The 18,190-nt window shown below is 36.2% G+C and overlaps 1 protein-coding gene across 1 annotated transcript; it reads right to left on the bottom strand.

Annotated features, from left to right (window-relative positions):
- Positions 1–10,001: 10,001 nt before the first annotated feature.
- Positions 10,002–16,688, bottom strand: LOC125664172 (uncharacterized). The gene is made up of 5 exons (XM_056142855.1): positions 16,661–16,688; positions 16,012–16,124; positions 14,233–15,830; positions 13,809–13,976; positions 10,002–10,332 (listed from the first exon to the last, which is right to left on the bottom strand). The coding sequence occupies exons 1-5, from the start codon at positions 16,686–16,688 to the stop codon at positions 10,131–10,133; spliced, it is 2,109 nt and encodes a 702-aa protein (XP_055998830.1). The 3' UTR covers positions 10,002–10,130.
- Between the last annotated feature and the right edge of the window lie 1,502 nt (positions 16,689–18,190).

Raw genomic sequence — 18,190 nt, 5'->3', positions numbered from 1 at the left:
ATCCAGGAAATTATGCAATTTTGAGAAAAAAATGCATCTCTCTTTGGGGTTGTTTGGTGCATAAATGTTTAACAAAGAAAAAATATTATCATCTATTTTCACCTTTAAATATAATCTTCTTCCGTCTATCGTTATATGTTTTTCTAGTATATCAATATTCAAATATTTTTTAAATAATATAGATACTCCTTTACTAAATTGTGATTCGCTGAAACAGTGATAAGATTTTCCAAACTATCTTGCATTATATTTCGTTTCATTTTTTTTCTATGTAATGGGTTTCTTGTAGAAATGCAATATCAACTTTAGTGTCTCTTAACCAATCATAAAGTGTTACTCTTTTTTCGTCCGAGTTTATACCTCGGACATTTACTGATATGATATCAAATAAGTTCATGTATTATAATAGAAATTCTTGAATCTTTCATTGTTATATATTGTAAATAAAATATTCAAATTTTTCACATGAAGACAAGAAAATAATAATAATGATCATTCCGTAAATACAGAACATAGTCCTTTAGACGATTCGGTTCAAAATTATCTGGGATAATTATTCCTGTAATGTACACTTTACCCTTTGTCGTTGGAGTGGAGATTTCGTCGGCTTTGTCTGCTTTGTCCATCGCGACTTTGCTGTCTTGAATCACAATTTTGTCTGGCATTTCTTGCAGAATTACGTGATGTCCGATGAGTCGGAGGAGAGCGAGAAGCCTGGCTTTGAGGTTTTTTATTGTTTGGTTTCTTTTCTGGATTATGGACACTGGTTAACATTTGTGTGATGTTCATCTGTGTCGTTGACTGGGGGGTTCTGGTAACCGATTGAGATCGAGAGTGATGCGATTGTTTTTGTTGTTGTTTTTTTTGCTTTGTTGATATTTATAAGAATGTTGCCCATCTGGTTTTTTCCTGGCCCCTTTAGATGGTTGGTGTGATCAGTTCCTTCTCTGTCAAGTCCAGTACCCTAGAATTCATCATATTTGCTCTCTGCAAAAATTGTGTCGGTATCATAACTTTCTAGGACGGATCGAAAATCATCAACTTGATCATATTTTGCATTTACAATTTCTTCCAGTATTTCGATTTGTTTTTCATGGAAATCATCATTTGTTTGGATACTTTTTCCTAGTTTTTTGGCATTCAGAGCTGTTGGGGAATCACGTATGAGTTGAGCGTTTTCAATGTCGCCACAACGCAGCGCTATGACGTATTGAAATGCATGTTCAGCAGATGAATGCGCAATGCCGAAGACATATATTGAACAAGGGTAGAAGTTAGAAAGAGGATTTTTTGCTCCTGAGAATGAAACCACTTCCTCTTGGTCATCCACGTATTCGCTGCATAGTTGAGAACCTGGCTCATGGTCTTCTTGCAGGCATATTTTACACCTTCTGTTTTCGGAACATTGAAACAGCCAATGCTTTCCCCAGCAATTGGTGCACTTAGGCTCTCGTTTGTTTGAGGGTTGTCCTCTGTGGTATATCTGACATCTAATACCTGCACATGTGTTCTGTCTAGGTAGGTATGTGCCGTCTTTGAAAGGTTTTGCATATACAAACCTGTTTCCGTTCATAACGCTAGTCATTTTTCTGGTGACAGGGTGCCTGTTGTTTTCATGTTTTATAGGGCTTGTCAGGTTGACTTTATGTTGTTCTAACATTTTGATAATCTCCTGATCATCTACTGATAATGGTACACCTTTCACAGTGATGCGAATTACTTCATCAGATGGAGTCTTGTCGCCAGAGGAGAAAGGATTGGTATCATAGACATTGACACAAAGACTGCGGAATTCAAAACCCTCAGATAAAAGCTTGTTTCTACTGACTTGTGTGTTGATGTAGATTCTCCAAAGTCCTCTATCCTTTTGTAAACATTTTATTTCGTCAGTACACCGAAGTATGGATTGTAGCAACTCATAGTCAGATACTGGTTTTCCATCGTTTGTAATGTTAGAATTACGAAAGTACACAGGTTTTATCATTTCATTGTTGGTTGTCATGTTGGAGAGGTTTTTTTTTTAAACAGAAGACAAAATAGCAACGTGTACTTTGTTGAACACATCAAAACGCTCGCTATGTACAGTATAGTTGACCGTGCTCACTATACGTGACCAGGGACTGAACTGTTTTCATTTCTACATATACAAGGAGCGAATGCACATAAAGTGTCAAATCAAACACACACACACAAAAACCCTACAGGGTGAAACAGCACACTTACAGTCTTGTAGGAAATGAATATCTCGAAATAAGATGTCTAAATCCAACTGCAATGCACAATTTTGATCAAATCGACGAGAGCTTTGTTGAACACGTCCAACCTGAGCGACGTCACGTGACCTCAAACACGCTTGCATGTTGATTTGTGGTACTTTTCTTTTTATATCTCCCTTTCTCTTCTTAATCAACGTGTAACACTTTTATAGAAGGATTGAACCAACGACAAACTACAAGCAGAGAACTTAAACATCACTCCGCAAATCACTAGGGCTAAGTCCGTTTTGGGCCCGAACTCTTGTGATACCATAAACAGTGGCAGATTTAAGGACCCCCCCCCCCCCCCCCCTTAAGATTTTCAAATTGAAGGTAAATCGTGGTATTTTGTTTAGAAAAATGTACTAAACGATAAAAAAAGAAGCAATAATTTCTTCCACTCCCGGAGAAATAAATGACAAAAACTTTTGATTTCTTGAATTACTTTATTGGAAGAACTTAATTTTTTCCAAAAAACCCTTAAAATTTGCGTCATTTTATTAATTTCACCTTATAAAAAATGATAGGAAATACAGTCTGTAGTACAAATGACTAAATAGGAGACATATTTCAAGCTCTATTAAAACAGTAAAATCCAAGCCTCAAGGCGGCCCCCAGACCCCCTGCCTCGAGTGGCGCCCCCCATAACCGCAATTCCTGGATCCGCCCCTGATAAAACAGATGTTCCAATCTGAACCTGATTAAAATACAGATTTCTCAAATAGCGCACATCTCTCTGCCCCTGTGCGCTATTTGAGAAATCTGTATTTTAATCAGATTGCAGATGTTCGGGCCCAAAAACGGGCTTAGCCCCTGTGTCGCAAACGAACGTCTTTACGAGATTTACAATCTGTATATATAGAGTTTGTTAAAGAAAGGAGTTGTTATAAAAATAGAGATCTTTGACGATATTCTTTTATTCTATTGTGCGGTCTTTATTACACTACAGAGTTGCTTGGGTTTGTTTCTATTTCTTCTTGTGTTTTTTTTTTCTATGTCCCTATTCATTTATTTTAAGGTACATATGCTCCGATTGTTATGTCAGACTTTAATAAAGATATCAGTACTACGATATTCCATGAATAAAATGAAACAAAAAAAATTTATTATCGGCAGGAGCGCCCCGGCGATCTTATTGTGGTTGTGTTAAAAAGTGCGCAAGGAAAAGGGAGAATTTTTTTTCATTGTTTCGGTAGAATCAATTCCTTATCGATAACATGTATAAAAGTTCTGAATAAAAGATTTTTAAAATACTGTATATATAAGTATAGGTCTTGATTATGGTAATCAGTGCATTTAATTTTTAACAAATATTATGAATTTATGATTTCATAAGAAGCTTACTCTCTAAAATGGCAGCGTGTTAAGTATAGAAGCAACTCATTATGGGTTTTCAGATATCAGTTTAATGAGTTAATAAAAACAAGTTATTTTGGTTTGAAAATGCTACAGCCACACACACACACACACACTTCAATTTTGTCAAAATGTTTCTCAGATTTGTTTGCAAATTAGTTTATAGAAACTGGCATTCTGAGCAAGTTCTTTTGGGCATATATGTATTATGGCTGATTGATTGCTGTAACTATTGATGGATGGGTGATTTTGGCCACATTTAAGACAACCATGAGAAAATCTTTTTAAAGACAGGAACCCTTTAAATTGAAATCATAACAACGCTTGTGCTGATGAAGACTAGAATTATACTTCTGTTCAGCTACATGTAAATCTACCACAATTCCGCATCAATAATTTTCCAACTGGCCTAAGCCAAGTCTGAACATAACAATCCCTCCACCCAAGAGTAGAAGAGCGCGATGTCCTCAGTCGTATTGAACTGATATACTTTAAAATGCCTTGAACATGCTGCGAAAACCTTTTTAAATAGATGGCAGCATAAATCAAATTGGAATCATTTCATTCAGAAATTGTAACAATTTTTTTTTTATCTTTAGATGTATCTTTAATTTGAATGTGATTATCTTCGAACACAAGAAGTTGTTGGGTTTCAGCAGCAGGATCTAAAGGCAATAGTTTGACAAGATCAATATATTCATTATTCCATATTTTTCCCAGTGTAAGCAGTGGAATGTTGGTACCAAGATCTGCCGTAATACTAACAAGAGGATTAACATGCATACTTGTCTGCAAGGGGATGACATCGGGGGTATCTTGATTTAGGTCAGTGCTCATACTAGGTTCGAAAACTTGATGCTGGTGGATAGGACGGACACTCAGCCGTGAGGAATTCTGTGGTCGTGTCAGCGAGCCACAGGGACTGTTACCCAAGCCGATGTTCTGGCATAATGCGATTTGGTTTTAGAGCGCCTTGTAGATACCACTCTTAACATTCCCGTTCTCATTCTCATATACAATAAAACTGTCAAAAGTCCGTATAAACATAAAGATATTTCAATTGTCTATAAGATTCGGTTTCCGACAAATTACAGATTACAATTCTTGAAACATTGTTTGAAATAAAAATGAATCGATTAAAATACAAAATAATAAGTTCATCAAAAGCAACTCTGGTACTTTGATTCGCTAGGTTGATACAATACTTAGCAGATTGGATTGGATTTTTTCTTGATTGCTTCGAATTCGTCTGTACTTGAATTAGAAGGAAAATGAATAGGCCGAGAGCGTATGCTCGTGTTAAGACTATTTAAAGACTCAATCTAGTATCATGAAAGGACCCAGTTGTTCCGGGAAAAATGAGTTGCACTGCGGAATATATAAGTACATATGTCAAAATATTCATTCTCAATAACTGTATTTATCTTAAAGGGATAAATATGATGGGCACGAATTGTGCTCCTTTGATAGCTGACCTGTTTCTATATTCATATGAAGCAAAATTTATTCAAAAACTTCTACGTGAGAAGAAAAAATCTCTTGCTGTGGCCTTCAATTCGACATTTAGATATATCGATGACGTTTGGCTGTTAACAATAACAACTTTCATTCATATGTCGATTCGATATATCCCTGTGAACTCGAAATAAAAGACACCATAGAGTCGTCCACTTCTGCTTCATACTCAGATATTTTATTGAAAGTAGACATTAATGGCAAACTGGCAACTCAACTGTATGACAAACGGGATGGTTTCAGCTTCTCCATCGTCAACTTCCCATGTTCATGTAGCAATATTCCATTATCACCTGCATATGGTGTTTATGTCTCTCAACTGATTCGATACACTAGAGCATGTTCTGCGTATGGTCAGTTTTTAAATCGAGGTAAGCTACTGACAAAAAAGTTGATGGTACAGGGGTTTCAACAGTCTCGATTGAAGTCAGCATTTTGCAAATTCTATGGTCGTTATAACGATCTAGTTCGTCAATAGAAACTATCATTGAGTCAAATGCTGTCTGACGTGTTTCATACCGATTGTTAGGCCGTTCTTGGCACACTGATTTTGACTACGAATAACTCCGTTTACCTGTTTGGGATATTATAGTGCTCACGGCTGGTGTGACTGGTCGATAGGGGATGCTTACTCCTCCTAGGCACCTGAACCCACCTCTGGTGTGTCCAAGGGTCCGTGTTTGCCCAACTATCTATTTTGTATTGCTTATAAGAGTTATGAGATTGATCACTTCGTTATCTTCACCTTTCATTATAAATATCTAATTTACTTATTTACATATACAACCTGTCATTCGATCGAATGCTGTCTGACGTGTTTCATACCAATTGTTAAAACGTTCTTTACATATTGATTTTGGCCACGGGTTACTCCATATTCCTAATCGGATATAGGGCTAACGGCAGGAGTGACTGGTCAACAGGGGATGCTTCCTCCTCCTAGGTACCTGATCCCATTCTGGTGTGTCAAGGGGCTCGTGTTTTCCCTACTCTTAATTTTGTGAGATTGATCACTGTTTCGTTATCTTCAGGTTTTCATAGGTAGGTGTATCTCTGTCCACTATAAAATCAACATGGCCTGCAACTACCAGCCATTTCCAATTTTTTTGTGGAACCTTATGCCGACTTACTTTTAAAAGTTTCTTGGGATTGCTGCGCTGTTCATCAGCATCGAGTATCCTAATTTACTGAAATATTGCTGATATCAATATTTTTCTAGAGAAAGTCAGCCATGATGACGTTGTATAATTCCTCCTTAAACGATTGTCTAAAATCGATAACTTCCGCGCAAAAAAAAAAAAAAAACAAAAAAAAACAACAACTACAAAACCAAAAAAAAAACCCACAAAAAAACCAAAAAAAAAAAAACCGCGAGATTGCGGTGGGTGGGTGGGGGTATGCTGGATTATTGCTTGCAAATACTTTATTTATTTACACATTTCACCAAGATGTTGCACTATGATCTTTGCATGCAGTGAATTCTCTTTGGTTTATTTAAGATAATGTGGTGTAAATCATACTGAATTTTTTGAGGTGACAAAGAAGCTGTTAATGTTCGTAGATAAACATAAATCTGAGATAAATGATCAAAAACATTAAAAATACGTTTTCCAGACTCTGATGGCAAGCCACTGCAATCGCTAGCATGGGAATCCAAGAAATAATACTTTGAATCGTGTCTCAAATACTATTCCAACTGCTGTTCCAACACAAATAAATATCATTTATGCACTCTATAATAACCACAACAGGCTAAAAAATCCGGAGAAATCGGTCCACTTACTATTGATTTTAATTGAAAATGTACAAAAAAATCGTCATGTTTCATATGACAAGGAATTGATGAGGGATACAAAAATAAAGTCTAACACAATCTCCTTTATTTCCCATTACAAAAGGTCTCTACATGTAAATGTCGTTACGCTATAAAGACCCCCCCCCCCCCCCCCCCCCCCCCCAGAAATACAACACAATTAGCAACATATTGTATCGCTTTAGATTAATCAGTAAATACATATCCAACTCTTAATTTGGTATTCCTTATAGGAGTTATGAGATCGATGGTCGTTATCTTCACCCGTTCATTCATACCCTTTGATGATCGTCAGTATAAAACCATTAAAACCAATTTTCATTCCAAGTGCATTGCCAATTCTTAGTGTTCCCTATTGTTCATGAATTTCATTCAGTATTGATTCCTTCTCCAACTCTCTGTCCATGTATATCCAGTACATCTTCTTCAATAGTTATTCTTTCTCCAAGTATTTTATTCTACAGGATTATTAAAGAACTGTTATCGGTCTCCAATAGTCTTTAGAATATAACCTAGTTTGTCGACCAATCAGATTTCAAGAAGTTGTTCATTAAGTGGCTCACTTATTCATTAAGAATTCCCAACAGAGAGATATCACGTGACTGACTGTGATTGGCTATTTGAAAATAAATTTTATGACATTGTAAATGTTCCCAGCCAATGAAAAACTAGGTTACATTCTAAGCCAGTTAGAGTATATTAAGTGAAATCTTATTGGATAAGAAGGGGCTCGCTCACTAACGTTCGCTCCGCCCCTTCTTATCCATTAAGATTTCACTTAATATACTCTAACTTATACTTAGATGGCAACTTTCGCAAGTTTAGTATTCCTAGCCAATCAAACGCTGATAAATTCAGTGACTTATTGACGAAGAATTTTCTTTTAACATCTGCTTATGCAATTGACATGTTCTCAAACCCTGACTGAATTGGCAGCGAAAACCATGTAAATTTCAACCAGCAATGTAAGCAATGCACTTATTGAAAGGAAGAATAAACACGACTGAAGGTACATATTCATTTCTGCACACAATGAAGTAAAAATCAACATTTTATCAAGGGAACTCTATAAAACACAGTTTACAGTTCAAGCTTAATTTTTCCCCCGTCTTTTAAAACAATTAAATATTTCACACTATTGGCAATTGAATACACACGTTTCATCATTCTCGGGGGTCGCCGTCGCTGAATGTTCGGGAGCGGATCCATTCGGTTCGAAAACTGAATAAGAATGCGTCATCATCAAAGGATCGGGAGCGGATCCAGATAATAAAGGAGCGGGGAAAGATGGCATCGTTGAAGTTTTTGCTGTAGCTGGTGGATTCAGTGTGTTACTAATATCTTTTAGTATAGGTTTCAGTTCCCGTTTGTATGTATTTAATATGTTGAAAAAAGTTTCACAAGACACCTGTCATTGTTTTTGTCCTCAGAGTGTTTTATTTCCTTCGGTGCAACTTTCCTATGATTCAGTCCTCCCTGAACATTCTTCAAAGTATTCGCGCGGTATATCAAACATTTAAGGCCAGAGGATGCATCCGTTTCAAAACTGTATTGCTCTGCATTTAAATGGCGGTGTTCTTCCATACCACGAAAACCGAAAGCTTTACAATAATTGTAGAAAAAACAGCATTCGATAATCCATGACCTGTATCCATACTGAAAATACCTTTATTCCAAAATTCTACTTCGTCTGATAATAAAACGGGGTCTTTTTGTTTCTTATGAACACCAATGCCGTTTGCAGTAAGTTCTTTCATTCGGGCATCAATAGCTTTCCGAAAGAAGTCAAATGTTGGGTCACCAAAACTTAATCCTGAAGAAACGTCAAAATAACATCTAACCTATACTTAGAACAGTCTCTTTTGTGATTTTGAGATTTTTAAATTTTTAAATTTACAATTTTTTGGTTATTTACATTAAAAACTAATGTGGGTCGTTACTTAAACTAGTTTACACAAATAAGCAAACCAACATAGGCTTTGTGTACAGAAATGGTCAATTAAAAAAAATCTAATTTTTTTTAGCATTTTTAAAAAATTGCGTAGACTTGCACTGAAGTAAACATATAATGAAATGAAGTTTCGTCAAAACCAGCGAGTCACTGGATGAGATCGATTCTGGATTATGATAAACAAATTTCAAATCATTTCAAGGGAATCGAGTAAAAACATACCACAGCTTAAAGCTGTAGTTTCTTGATTCACAATTGAAACAAATTAGGGGCTTCTTGGTCGACTTTCAGTCCCCGACATTTTAATTATTTCTCTACTACAGCCTTACTTCTCAATGTGTAACGCACACGCCCTGCATGATCCACAGTCATTGACTTACCAACTAATTTCTTTTTCATTTAGAAAACATTGATCGCATTCGTAGTTCAGATTTGTCATTAAGAAAACGAGTAATATTGCTGGAAAAATATCATGTTTAAGCCATGATGCTTCTGCCCTCAAGTAGACTATTTGTAGATATATGGATCGATATTACCCTCCAGGTGGTGTATTTGTTGAAAACTTGAGAGAGACCACTTGAATTATCAGAAAATGCGGATCTGAAACACGTCTTCAGTGGTGGTCAATCCACATCCTACTAATACTAACTAAGGGCTTTACCGAATCTTTCGGGGGGACATGCTAGGGCCTTTGATAAAACGTGGATATTAAAAGACAACGACTGTGTCAACGAACGAGTAATTATCCACCAAAGACCGGTGTTTTAAGAGGCTTACATGTATAACGTTACCAATATACGCGATTCTGTTATTTTGTGAAAGTGTAGCAAACAATATTTTGATTTCAAATAATGCAATGAACACAATGCACTCCCATTTTGGATAAATTGGGGATTTCTATGTTTAGAAACATGCCCCGAGCATACGCAAACATAAATCGACGTCTGAAGACTTGTGCCGCCTCTACGTGTAGAACTCCTGTAAGAATTTTGACGACACATTTGAACTGACAATATTATGTAAGCAGACTTAAAAGTCGAACAAACCGGCCATCATAGAACATATGATATGTCACTATTATAGCGGTCCCATTAAAAGTTTTAAAAAGTCGTTTTTTTTTTTATATTTGAATTTAATTTGTTTACTCAACAATAAGAAAGTTCACAAAAAAGTATGAAACTTAACAACGTATGAAAAATATAATTTTGAAAATACAGCTGGTGACCGTTTGTGCAACACATCAAACCATAAATTCCACCATCTCTATTTCTTCCTTTATTAATGGCGGCGTGGCTTTTCGGGGAGCTGCGCTGCAGACAGCCCTAGCAGTTTCCGGTTGTTCTGAGAATGAGTGTTGTTCTGGGGTATTAGTGACATCCCCCTCCTCGGACACCTGCTCCAGTGTAAACGCTTTGTTAATGATGCCTGGGTAACTGGCTCTCCTGTAAAGGAAGAATTCGTATGGAATTAAAAGTTTACCGTATTAGTAAAGATTTTCCCCTGGCATTTCAACTCGGCAGGTGAGCTGGACTGGCACGCTGAACACGCTTACGCTGGTTTGTAGTGTCGATATTATGATATTCGATGACATTCTTGTATATCTACTTTTCTCAATGTTTTTGTGGGTTTTTTGTTTGTTTTTTGTTTGTTTGTTTTTTGCCTTTGATATCTCTACAAATTGTAATGACAACCATTCCCTCATGAATTAATCAGCTGTGTGCAATTAATTCGCGTATGAATCTTGATAAATGTAGTACATCTATTTTAACGGCTGGGAATTTCTTTAGATAAGTGAAAGTAGAACGTTAATATAAGAAATAAATCTTATTCTTGAAAATACATGAGAGTATATGAACTGCTACGCTTCACGCGCTTCATGAATTAAGCCGGCGTGAAGCGTAACAGCTTATTTTCAAGAATGAATTCCATTTCTGAAATAAACTTGGGAGTCTCTATTACGATCCGTATATATACATTCTGTACTTTCTGTAGTTCAACGAGATGAAACGTGAAGCTAATTCACTGGTATGTACGAGAATAATTTGAAGCTAAAGTACTAGTAGTATGCACGAGAATAATTTGAAGCTAATTTACTAGTATGTACGAGAATAATTTGAAGCTAATCTACTGGTATGTTCGAGAATAATTTGCAATGAATAAAACTCAGTTTGAGATACTGTTCACCAATGTATATATCCGTCTTCCATTACTTATTGAAGACATGTACCGAATTTGGCAATAAGGAATCAGGTAAGTAGCTATGTAGCAAGTAAAAGTTACTATTTGAAGATGAAAGTTTCGCTTTCTCGTATCAGAGGAATAAAATCTACGGTGTTACTTGATATATGTGACGAACATTTCATATAATTCAGCTGATCGGCGTGCATGTCACATGGTATATGAAAAGGTGAAGACAACGAACAGTGATCAATCTCACAACTCCTATAAGCAATACAATATAGATAGTTGGGCAAACACGGACCTCTGGACACACCAGAGGTGGGATCAGGTGCCTAGGAGGAGCAAGCATCTCTTGTCGACCGGTTACACCCACCGTGAGCCCTATATCCTGATCAGGTAAACGGAGTCCTACGCAGTCAATATCAGTGTGCCAAGAACCACCTAACAATCGGTATGAAACACGTCAGACAATATTTGACCGAATGAGAGATTGTATTGACCAATTAGATCGTTATAACGACCATAGAATTTGCAAAATGCTGATTTCAATCGAGACTGTTGAAACCCCTGTACCATCAACTTGTTTGTCAGTAGCTTGCCTCGATTTAAAAACTGACCATACGCGGAACAAGCTCTTGCGTATCGAATCAGTTGAGGGAAATAAACACCATATGCAGGTGATAATGGAATATTGCTACATAAATATAGGAAGTTGACGATGGAAAACCTGAAACCATCCCGTTTGTCGTACAGTTGTCAGTTTGCTGTTAATGTCTACTTTCAATAAAATATTTAAGTATGAAGCAGAAGTGGACGACTCTGTGGTGTCTTTTATTTCGAGTTCACAGGGATATATCGAATCGACATATGAATGAAAACTATTATTGTTAATACACAAAACGTCGTCATTATATTTAAATGTCGAATTGAAGGCCACAGCAAGAGATTTTTTATACCCCCGCAACAAAGTTGTGAGGGGTATACTGGAATCAGGTTGTCCGTCAGTCCGTCTGTAGACGTAATGGTTCCCAGGCTCTATTTAAGTGTTATCCTTCCCACCTATAGTCACCGTATCATACATATGGACTAACCATGGGACGAAGATGTTCCCTATCGAATTTGGAGTCAAAAGGTCAAAGGTCAAGCGCACTGGACACCGAAGTAGCAATATGGTTTCCGGGCTCGAAAGTGTTACCCTTTCCACATACAGTAACCATATCATACATATGGACTACCCATGGGACGAAGATATTTCCTATCAACTTTGGGGTCAAAAGGTCAAAGGTCAAGCGCACTCCTAGAGAAGAGACTACACAAGGTTTTGCCATGCCCTTTCTTTTCTACACTCAGAACAGAGGTAATTTATACCTATTAACAACACCCTTTTGGAGATTAGGGTACGTGGAGGTAATTCTTAGTGAGCATTGCTCACAGTGCCTCTTGTTTCTTCTTCGAATAAATTCTGCTTCATATGAATGTAGAAACAGGTACATATAATTATCCAAGAGAAAAATGAAGAATCCGTGAATCATGATTTACAGCTAACCAAGAGAATGTACTCCAGGGAAATGAACCTTTTCAAACAAAACAGGAGAAAAATACGGTTTATATCCAAGTAATTCTGCTGTTGGATTTTTTAAAATGCAATATTGATTTATTTTCATTAAATGTGCGCAGTTAACATTGGTTCCATTGATTTATATTTTCATTCATTTACCATAATGCAGATACTCAAGTGTGTTATGGAGTACTTCACCCCCTGTAATCAACAAAGAAGTCATCCATATAGTGTGTTGTGTGCGATGCTAGTTTATAATCATGAAAGGTGAAGATAACGAACAGTAATCAATATCATAACTCCTATAAGCAATACAAAATAAGAGAGTTGGGCAAACACGATATACCAGATGTGGGATCAGGTGCCCAGGAGGAGTAAGCATCCCTGTCGACCGGTCAAATCCGCCGTGAACCCTATATCTTAATTAGGTAAACGGAGTTATCCGTAGTCAACATCAGTGTGCCAAAAACGGTCTAACAATTGGTATTACACACGTCAGACAGCATTTGACCGGATGATAGGTTGTACTGGCAAACTATATCGTTATAACGACCATAGAATTTGCGAAATGCTTACTACATAAATATGGGAAGAAAAAGAAAGAAAAAACTCATGCGAATATATCTTTTCCTATCATTTTGTAAAACATACATATCTCTTTATATGATGTTCATAATTTGAAATAAACTCTCTTTGTTTTGAATTTTAGCTTTTGAATATAAATTATATTGTTGCGTATTTGCTCACTGTAACCTGTGATAAGATATTAGACTATGACATGTAACATGACGTGCACCATGACGCGTACCATGACGTATACTAAGACGATGGGTACTAAATATCAAGAACTTGGATTATTAAGTGCACAAATGGTAAAAGATACTAGTAAACCAACAAAATCCATAAATGAAATGAAAATCATGCATGTTGTGTTTTTCTCGAGACAGTAATCATTGAGAACTAGATGCTGTATATCAACCCTACACTCTTTAGAACAGCATCTTCCCATTCACGAAAATAATGCCCTTTATTTGAATAATTTGAATTTCCTCTTTTAAAGCTTGCAATTTTGATTATCAATGTTTTCACTAAAAATGAAAGTGACAACTTTACAAAGTGATCTTTGATGTATCTGCTTTGGATAAATAATAAAATAAATGATAGAGGCGGTCAACGCACCTTCCCGAACAGTCCGAGTCCCAGCTTGTAAGATCCTCATCAGACGTATTCGAAAATGCACTATCTTTTGAATGTCCCCGAGCCTGTGTATATTCGTTCATATTTCGAAACATCGATAGTTTGAAAGACACTTGCTCAAGTTGGTTTATTATTTTTTGGTCTTCATTTCTGAAAATAATGAAATAAATCTAGGTTACTTTTAAAATTCAATTCCAAGAAAAATCTATTTTACAATTCGTTTCGCAGTTTGGTAATACAGCATATCAAAGAAAGCATCAGTTTACACAGTGAATTGTGGGTAGCGATAACAACAGTTAACAATTTACTGATCAGTATAAACAGTAATAAGGACACATAAAAAGCCCTACTTTCTTATATTGCTAGCCGATTTAAAGCCCCTTTTACCAAACGGTTATTCACACACCTTCTGCTTAAACTTTCTTTTGGCTTTTCATTTAGTTTGTCAAACGACATGATATCTAATGACGATTGAATCGTTTGATAAGCAGAATCTTTCACTTTGCAACTGTTCACCGAGTTCGTTGACTGAATCCTTTGTTTCGGAAGTTGAAAATATTTAGGTTTTGTTTTGACTTCAGTCCCCTTGTACGTACATATAGGTCCACTCTCCTTCCATGAAGAGCTATAAAAACTTTTTGATGATGATGAGAATCCGGTATCCCTGTCGCTAAATTGAGCAGAGAAACTCATTGTATCTTTGATCGATCGATCGTCTTCTTCACTCGGGTTTGAACTTGAAAGACTGGCAGTTTTGTTGTTAAACAGCATTTTAGTATGTTTTACATCAGGAGAATAGTCTGGGTGTTTACTGTGAGAGGTGCACGAGTCTGGCGTAAATTCAAACTGTGATTTGTCTTTATCACCATCGCTTTTAATTTGTCCATCAATTTTAAGTTGTTCTTGGGATCGGATAACTCTATCATTCTTTTTGGTCCATCGCAGTGGATGCTGGTTGAAATCCTCTTTATCGCTACTGGAATCGGAAAATAAAACTCTCCTCTTCGTTTTTTTCTTGGACCTCCTCTTTCGACAGTCTGATTTATCTTTAGAATATCCAGGTCCACCAGAACATCCAACTGACGTATCCCTGGAGTGCGCGTGACCTCTATGTCTTGAGCAATTTTTCCTTACAATTCGAACATGATATTTTCTTCTACATTCATGCTTATTTCTCCTGCTCTCGATAAATGAGGTGGATATAGGTGAATCACAAGATTGATATATTCTTTCACATACCTTGGTATCAGAACAAGATTTTCTCGCTGTTTTAGGCGCTCCTATCGTCAACTGATAGTGTGAAGTATTACTATCTAAAGAGGTTATATTACAGGTGTCAGAACTGGTGTTGTCACTTTGAGACAAAAATAAGACCTCTCGGTTACTCTTTGACCGTTGTACACTTGTAATTGGAAGAAGACTTTTCTCTCTATAAGATGGTTTGATTTCTGAGAAAACTCTTCGTTTGTCTTCGGCATTCATACTTTTAAAAGATGACTCTCCACATCTCTCTTGGCTAGGTACTGCTAATGATTGTTTTTTTGCATTTGATTCCCCGGCGCCATTCATACATTCGTTGAGTATTACTATATTCGGGTACTGATGTCCTTCTTTCGAAATCCCAGCTGGTGGGAGAGACTTTGATCTCATTATATGGGTTATGGAATCTTCCGTTTGGTGACCACTCTTTGTCTCCAAATTAGATGAAGTCTGACAATACCTTAATCTTCCGTATTCATAACGTAATGGAAGTGACTGAATTACTAAATGGTCTTCTGATTTATCTTCTTTTTCTGATGGGTTGAATTCCAGCACACCTGACATGAGGCCCCCGCTATCATAGTCATTATTACAATTGTGAGCATCAAATGGAAATGTCAAATGTTTATCGTATGATGCAAATAGTATTGCTGCAGCTTCCTTATTCGTCATGTCGACTGTTGGTGTAAGAACACATGGAGTTGGTAAAGAACTCCTAGGAAAATAGTCGGAGTATTCCAATACCTAAAAATGAGATAGTCACCTTCATACAAACAATATTGCATTTAGTTTGTCACGTCAAGTTTTTCAAAATGTCTTTAACAGTTACAGTCTACATGTATTTGTACAGTGGCGAAATACTGCGCAGAGAGAGAGAGAGAGAGAGAGAGAGAGAGAGAGAGAGAGAGAGAGAGTTTAAACTCACAATGTCATCAGCAGGAACTGGACCGGTGCATTCGCTGAGAACCTCAATAGAGGCGTGGTTGCCGGGGGCATGAGATGCGGATACTGGGGCGTTACAGTGAGCTGGTATTTCATCTAATTGTAATCAATTTTGAAAATTAGTAAAAATAACGAATTTAAAGCATTTATTACCTTTAAACTATACAGCATTGATAATTTTTAAAGACAGAATCTATAAAATGAAAAATTCCAATATTTATATGTAATTTACCAACCCTCTCTTTCTCGAAGAATTGCCTTTGTGTCCTTACAGCACATCAGGTACTTTGCACACTTTTTCTTTATTACGTAAGATATTCCAAAAAGTATCAACAAATTAAAAACCACGATAATTCCTATCCATATTGGTTCTTTTATTAGCTTCTGTCCGACGGTAGTAAACTGTATGTTGTTATTTGAATTCATAGAACAATCCTTTCCTAAGACAGAGAAAAATGGTATGAAGTTACTTCAGACCTGACTATACATATAGTATTAGCCGAAGTCTACATGTAAAATCGATAACACTATAAATACCGAACTTTTTTGCATCAGTTTACATGTAAAATCAATATCTTCACATGCTCGCAAGCGAGAAACAAATCTTGTCTTTGATATCCATTTAAACCTACTATTCCTTGTCACCTTGTAAAATGGCATTATTATTATTTTTACCATTTACAAGTTATGATTCTACCCTTGTCACAAATAAAACCAAAATGAAATGACGAATCATTTGAAAATCTGGTTACCAAACTTTAGGACGATATAACAGTAGCTATGTTACAATTCGTTTTCTCTGAATAGGAAAAATATTAACTTCTTCTCACGAAATGATTGTTATAATGTAAGTGGGTTGTATTTTCATCAAAATGGCAGTAATACAAAAATAACGACGTGACAGTATTTATCTTTAAAAACATTTTTAAAGAAAGGAATTTACCCGCATGAAAAGTCACACACACAAACCGGACTCCCCGAATAATTCTCCGTACAGGTATCCCTTCCTGAACAAATCGTCTGCGAACAGTTGTGGCGGGAAAGATTACAATGAGGTCCCCATTGAGAGTATTCTCAGATACAGCAGCTACCTTCTCCACAAAACGTCAAATCACACCATTTCCATTGACAAAACAGCCGTGGTAAGTATTCAGAAATATCAAAGAATCACATACAAACTATGACGTAAAACCGGTACATTAATACGCAATTACTAAGAAACAGTGACCACTACACAATATTTTGCTTTGTGGCATTTGCTCATCTGAATGTGTGCGAGGTAAATGCTGAAGTAGCACCGTTACATACATTGTATGTCAAAACAACTGCACTTGGCTATATCCTGCATAACCTTTATTTTCATAGGCGGAAGTGTTTAATTTGTGCATTGTCTAAAATTTCAAATCGTTCATTATATTTCATCCAGAAATAAAGTATTTTTTCTCTCATTTACCTGTGAATGACATATATTCGTCTGACGCACCGTGGTTTAAGTAGGTCTGGGTTTTTTTTTGGTTTTTTTTTTAATATGTTGGCGTTTCCATTCACAATGTGGTGCGTCAGTCATGAAATGTTATCTAAAGCTATCTATATTTCCTCAAAATCATGACTTAGAATCAAGAAATTCCTCTTTGATTCCCAAGTAGTAGCTTCTGTATTCAATATAGTACATGTAAACGAAGATGAGAATGAAAGTCAACGTCCCTTTTACGTAGATGACTGATTCGTACAAATTGAAGATTATCATTCAACAATATCACATTTTTATTGCTACTAAAGATGTGTATATATATATATATATATATATATATATATATATATATATATATATACGATCAGGAAGTCTTAGTAGAGGTTAGTCAAATTGGATCTATGGCAAGCCCTTTTACTATTCATTCGAAAAATAAGATATCTCTTTAGATTAAAGAGAAATATATTATATCTTATTTTAAAGAGAAATCTCTTTAAAATGAGAGATATTTCTGAATTTTTAGAGATATCTCTCCAAAAAGAGATATCTCTTTCACTTAGAGAGATATCTCTTTCACTTAGAGAGATATCTCTTTTACTTGGAGATATATCTCTTACACTTAGAGAGGTATCTCTTTCACTTAGAGAGATATATCTTTCACTTAGAGAGATATCTCTCATATTTTAAGAGC

Source organism: Ostrea edulis, chromosome 1 (genome assembly GCF_947568905.1).
Source record: "Ostrea edulis chromosome 1, xbOstEdul1.1, whole genome shotgun sequence".
Classification (NCBI taxonomy): domain Eukaryota; kingdom Metazoa; phylum Mollusca; class Bivalvia; order Ostreida; family Ostreidae; genus Ostrea; species Ostrea edulis.
The sequence above is the reverse complement of the archived record's forward strand: the minus strand, read 5'-3'. Positions and strand labels throughout refer to the sequence as shown.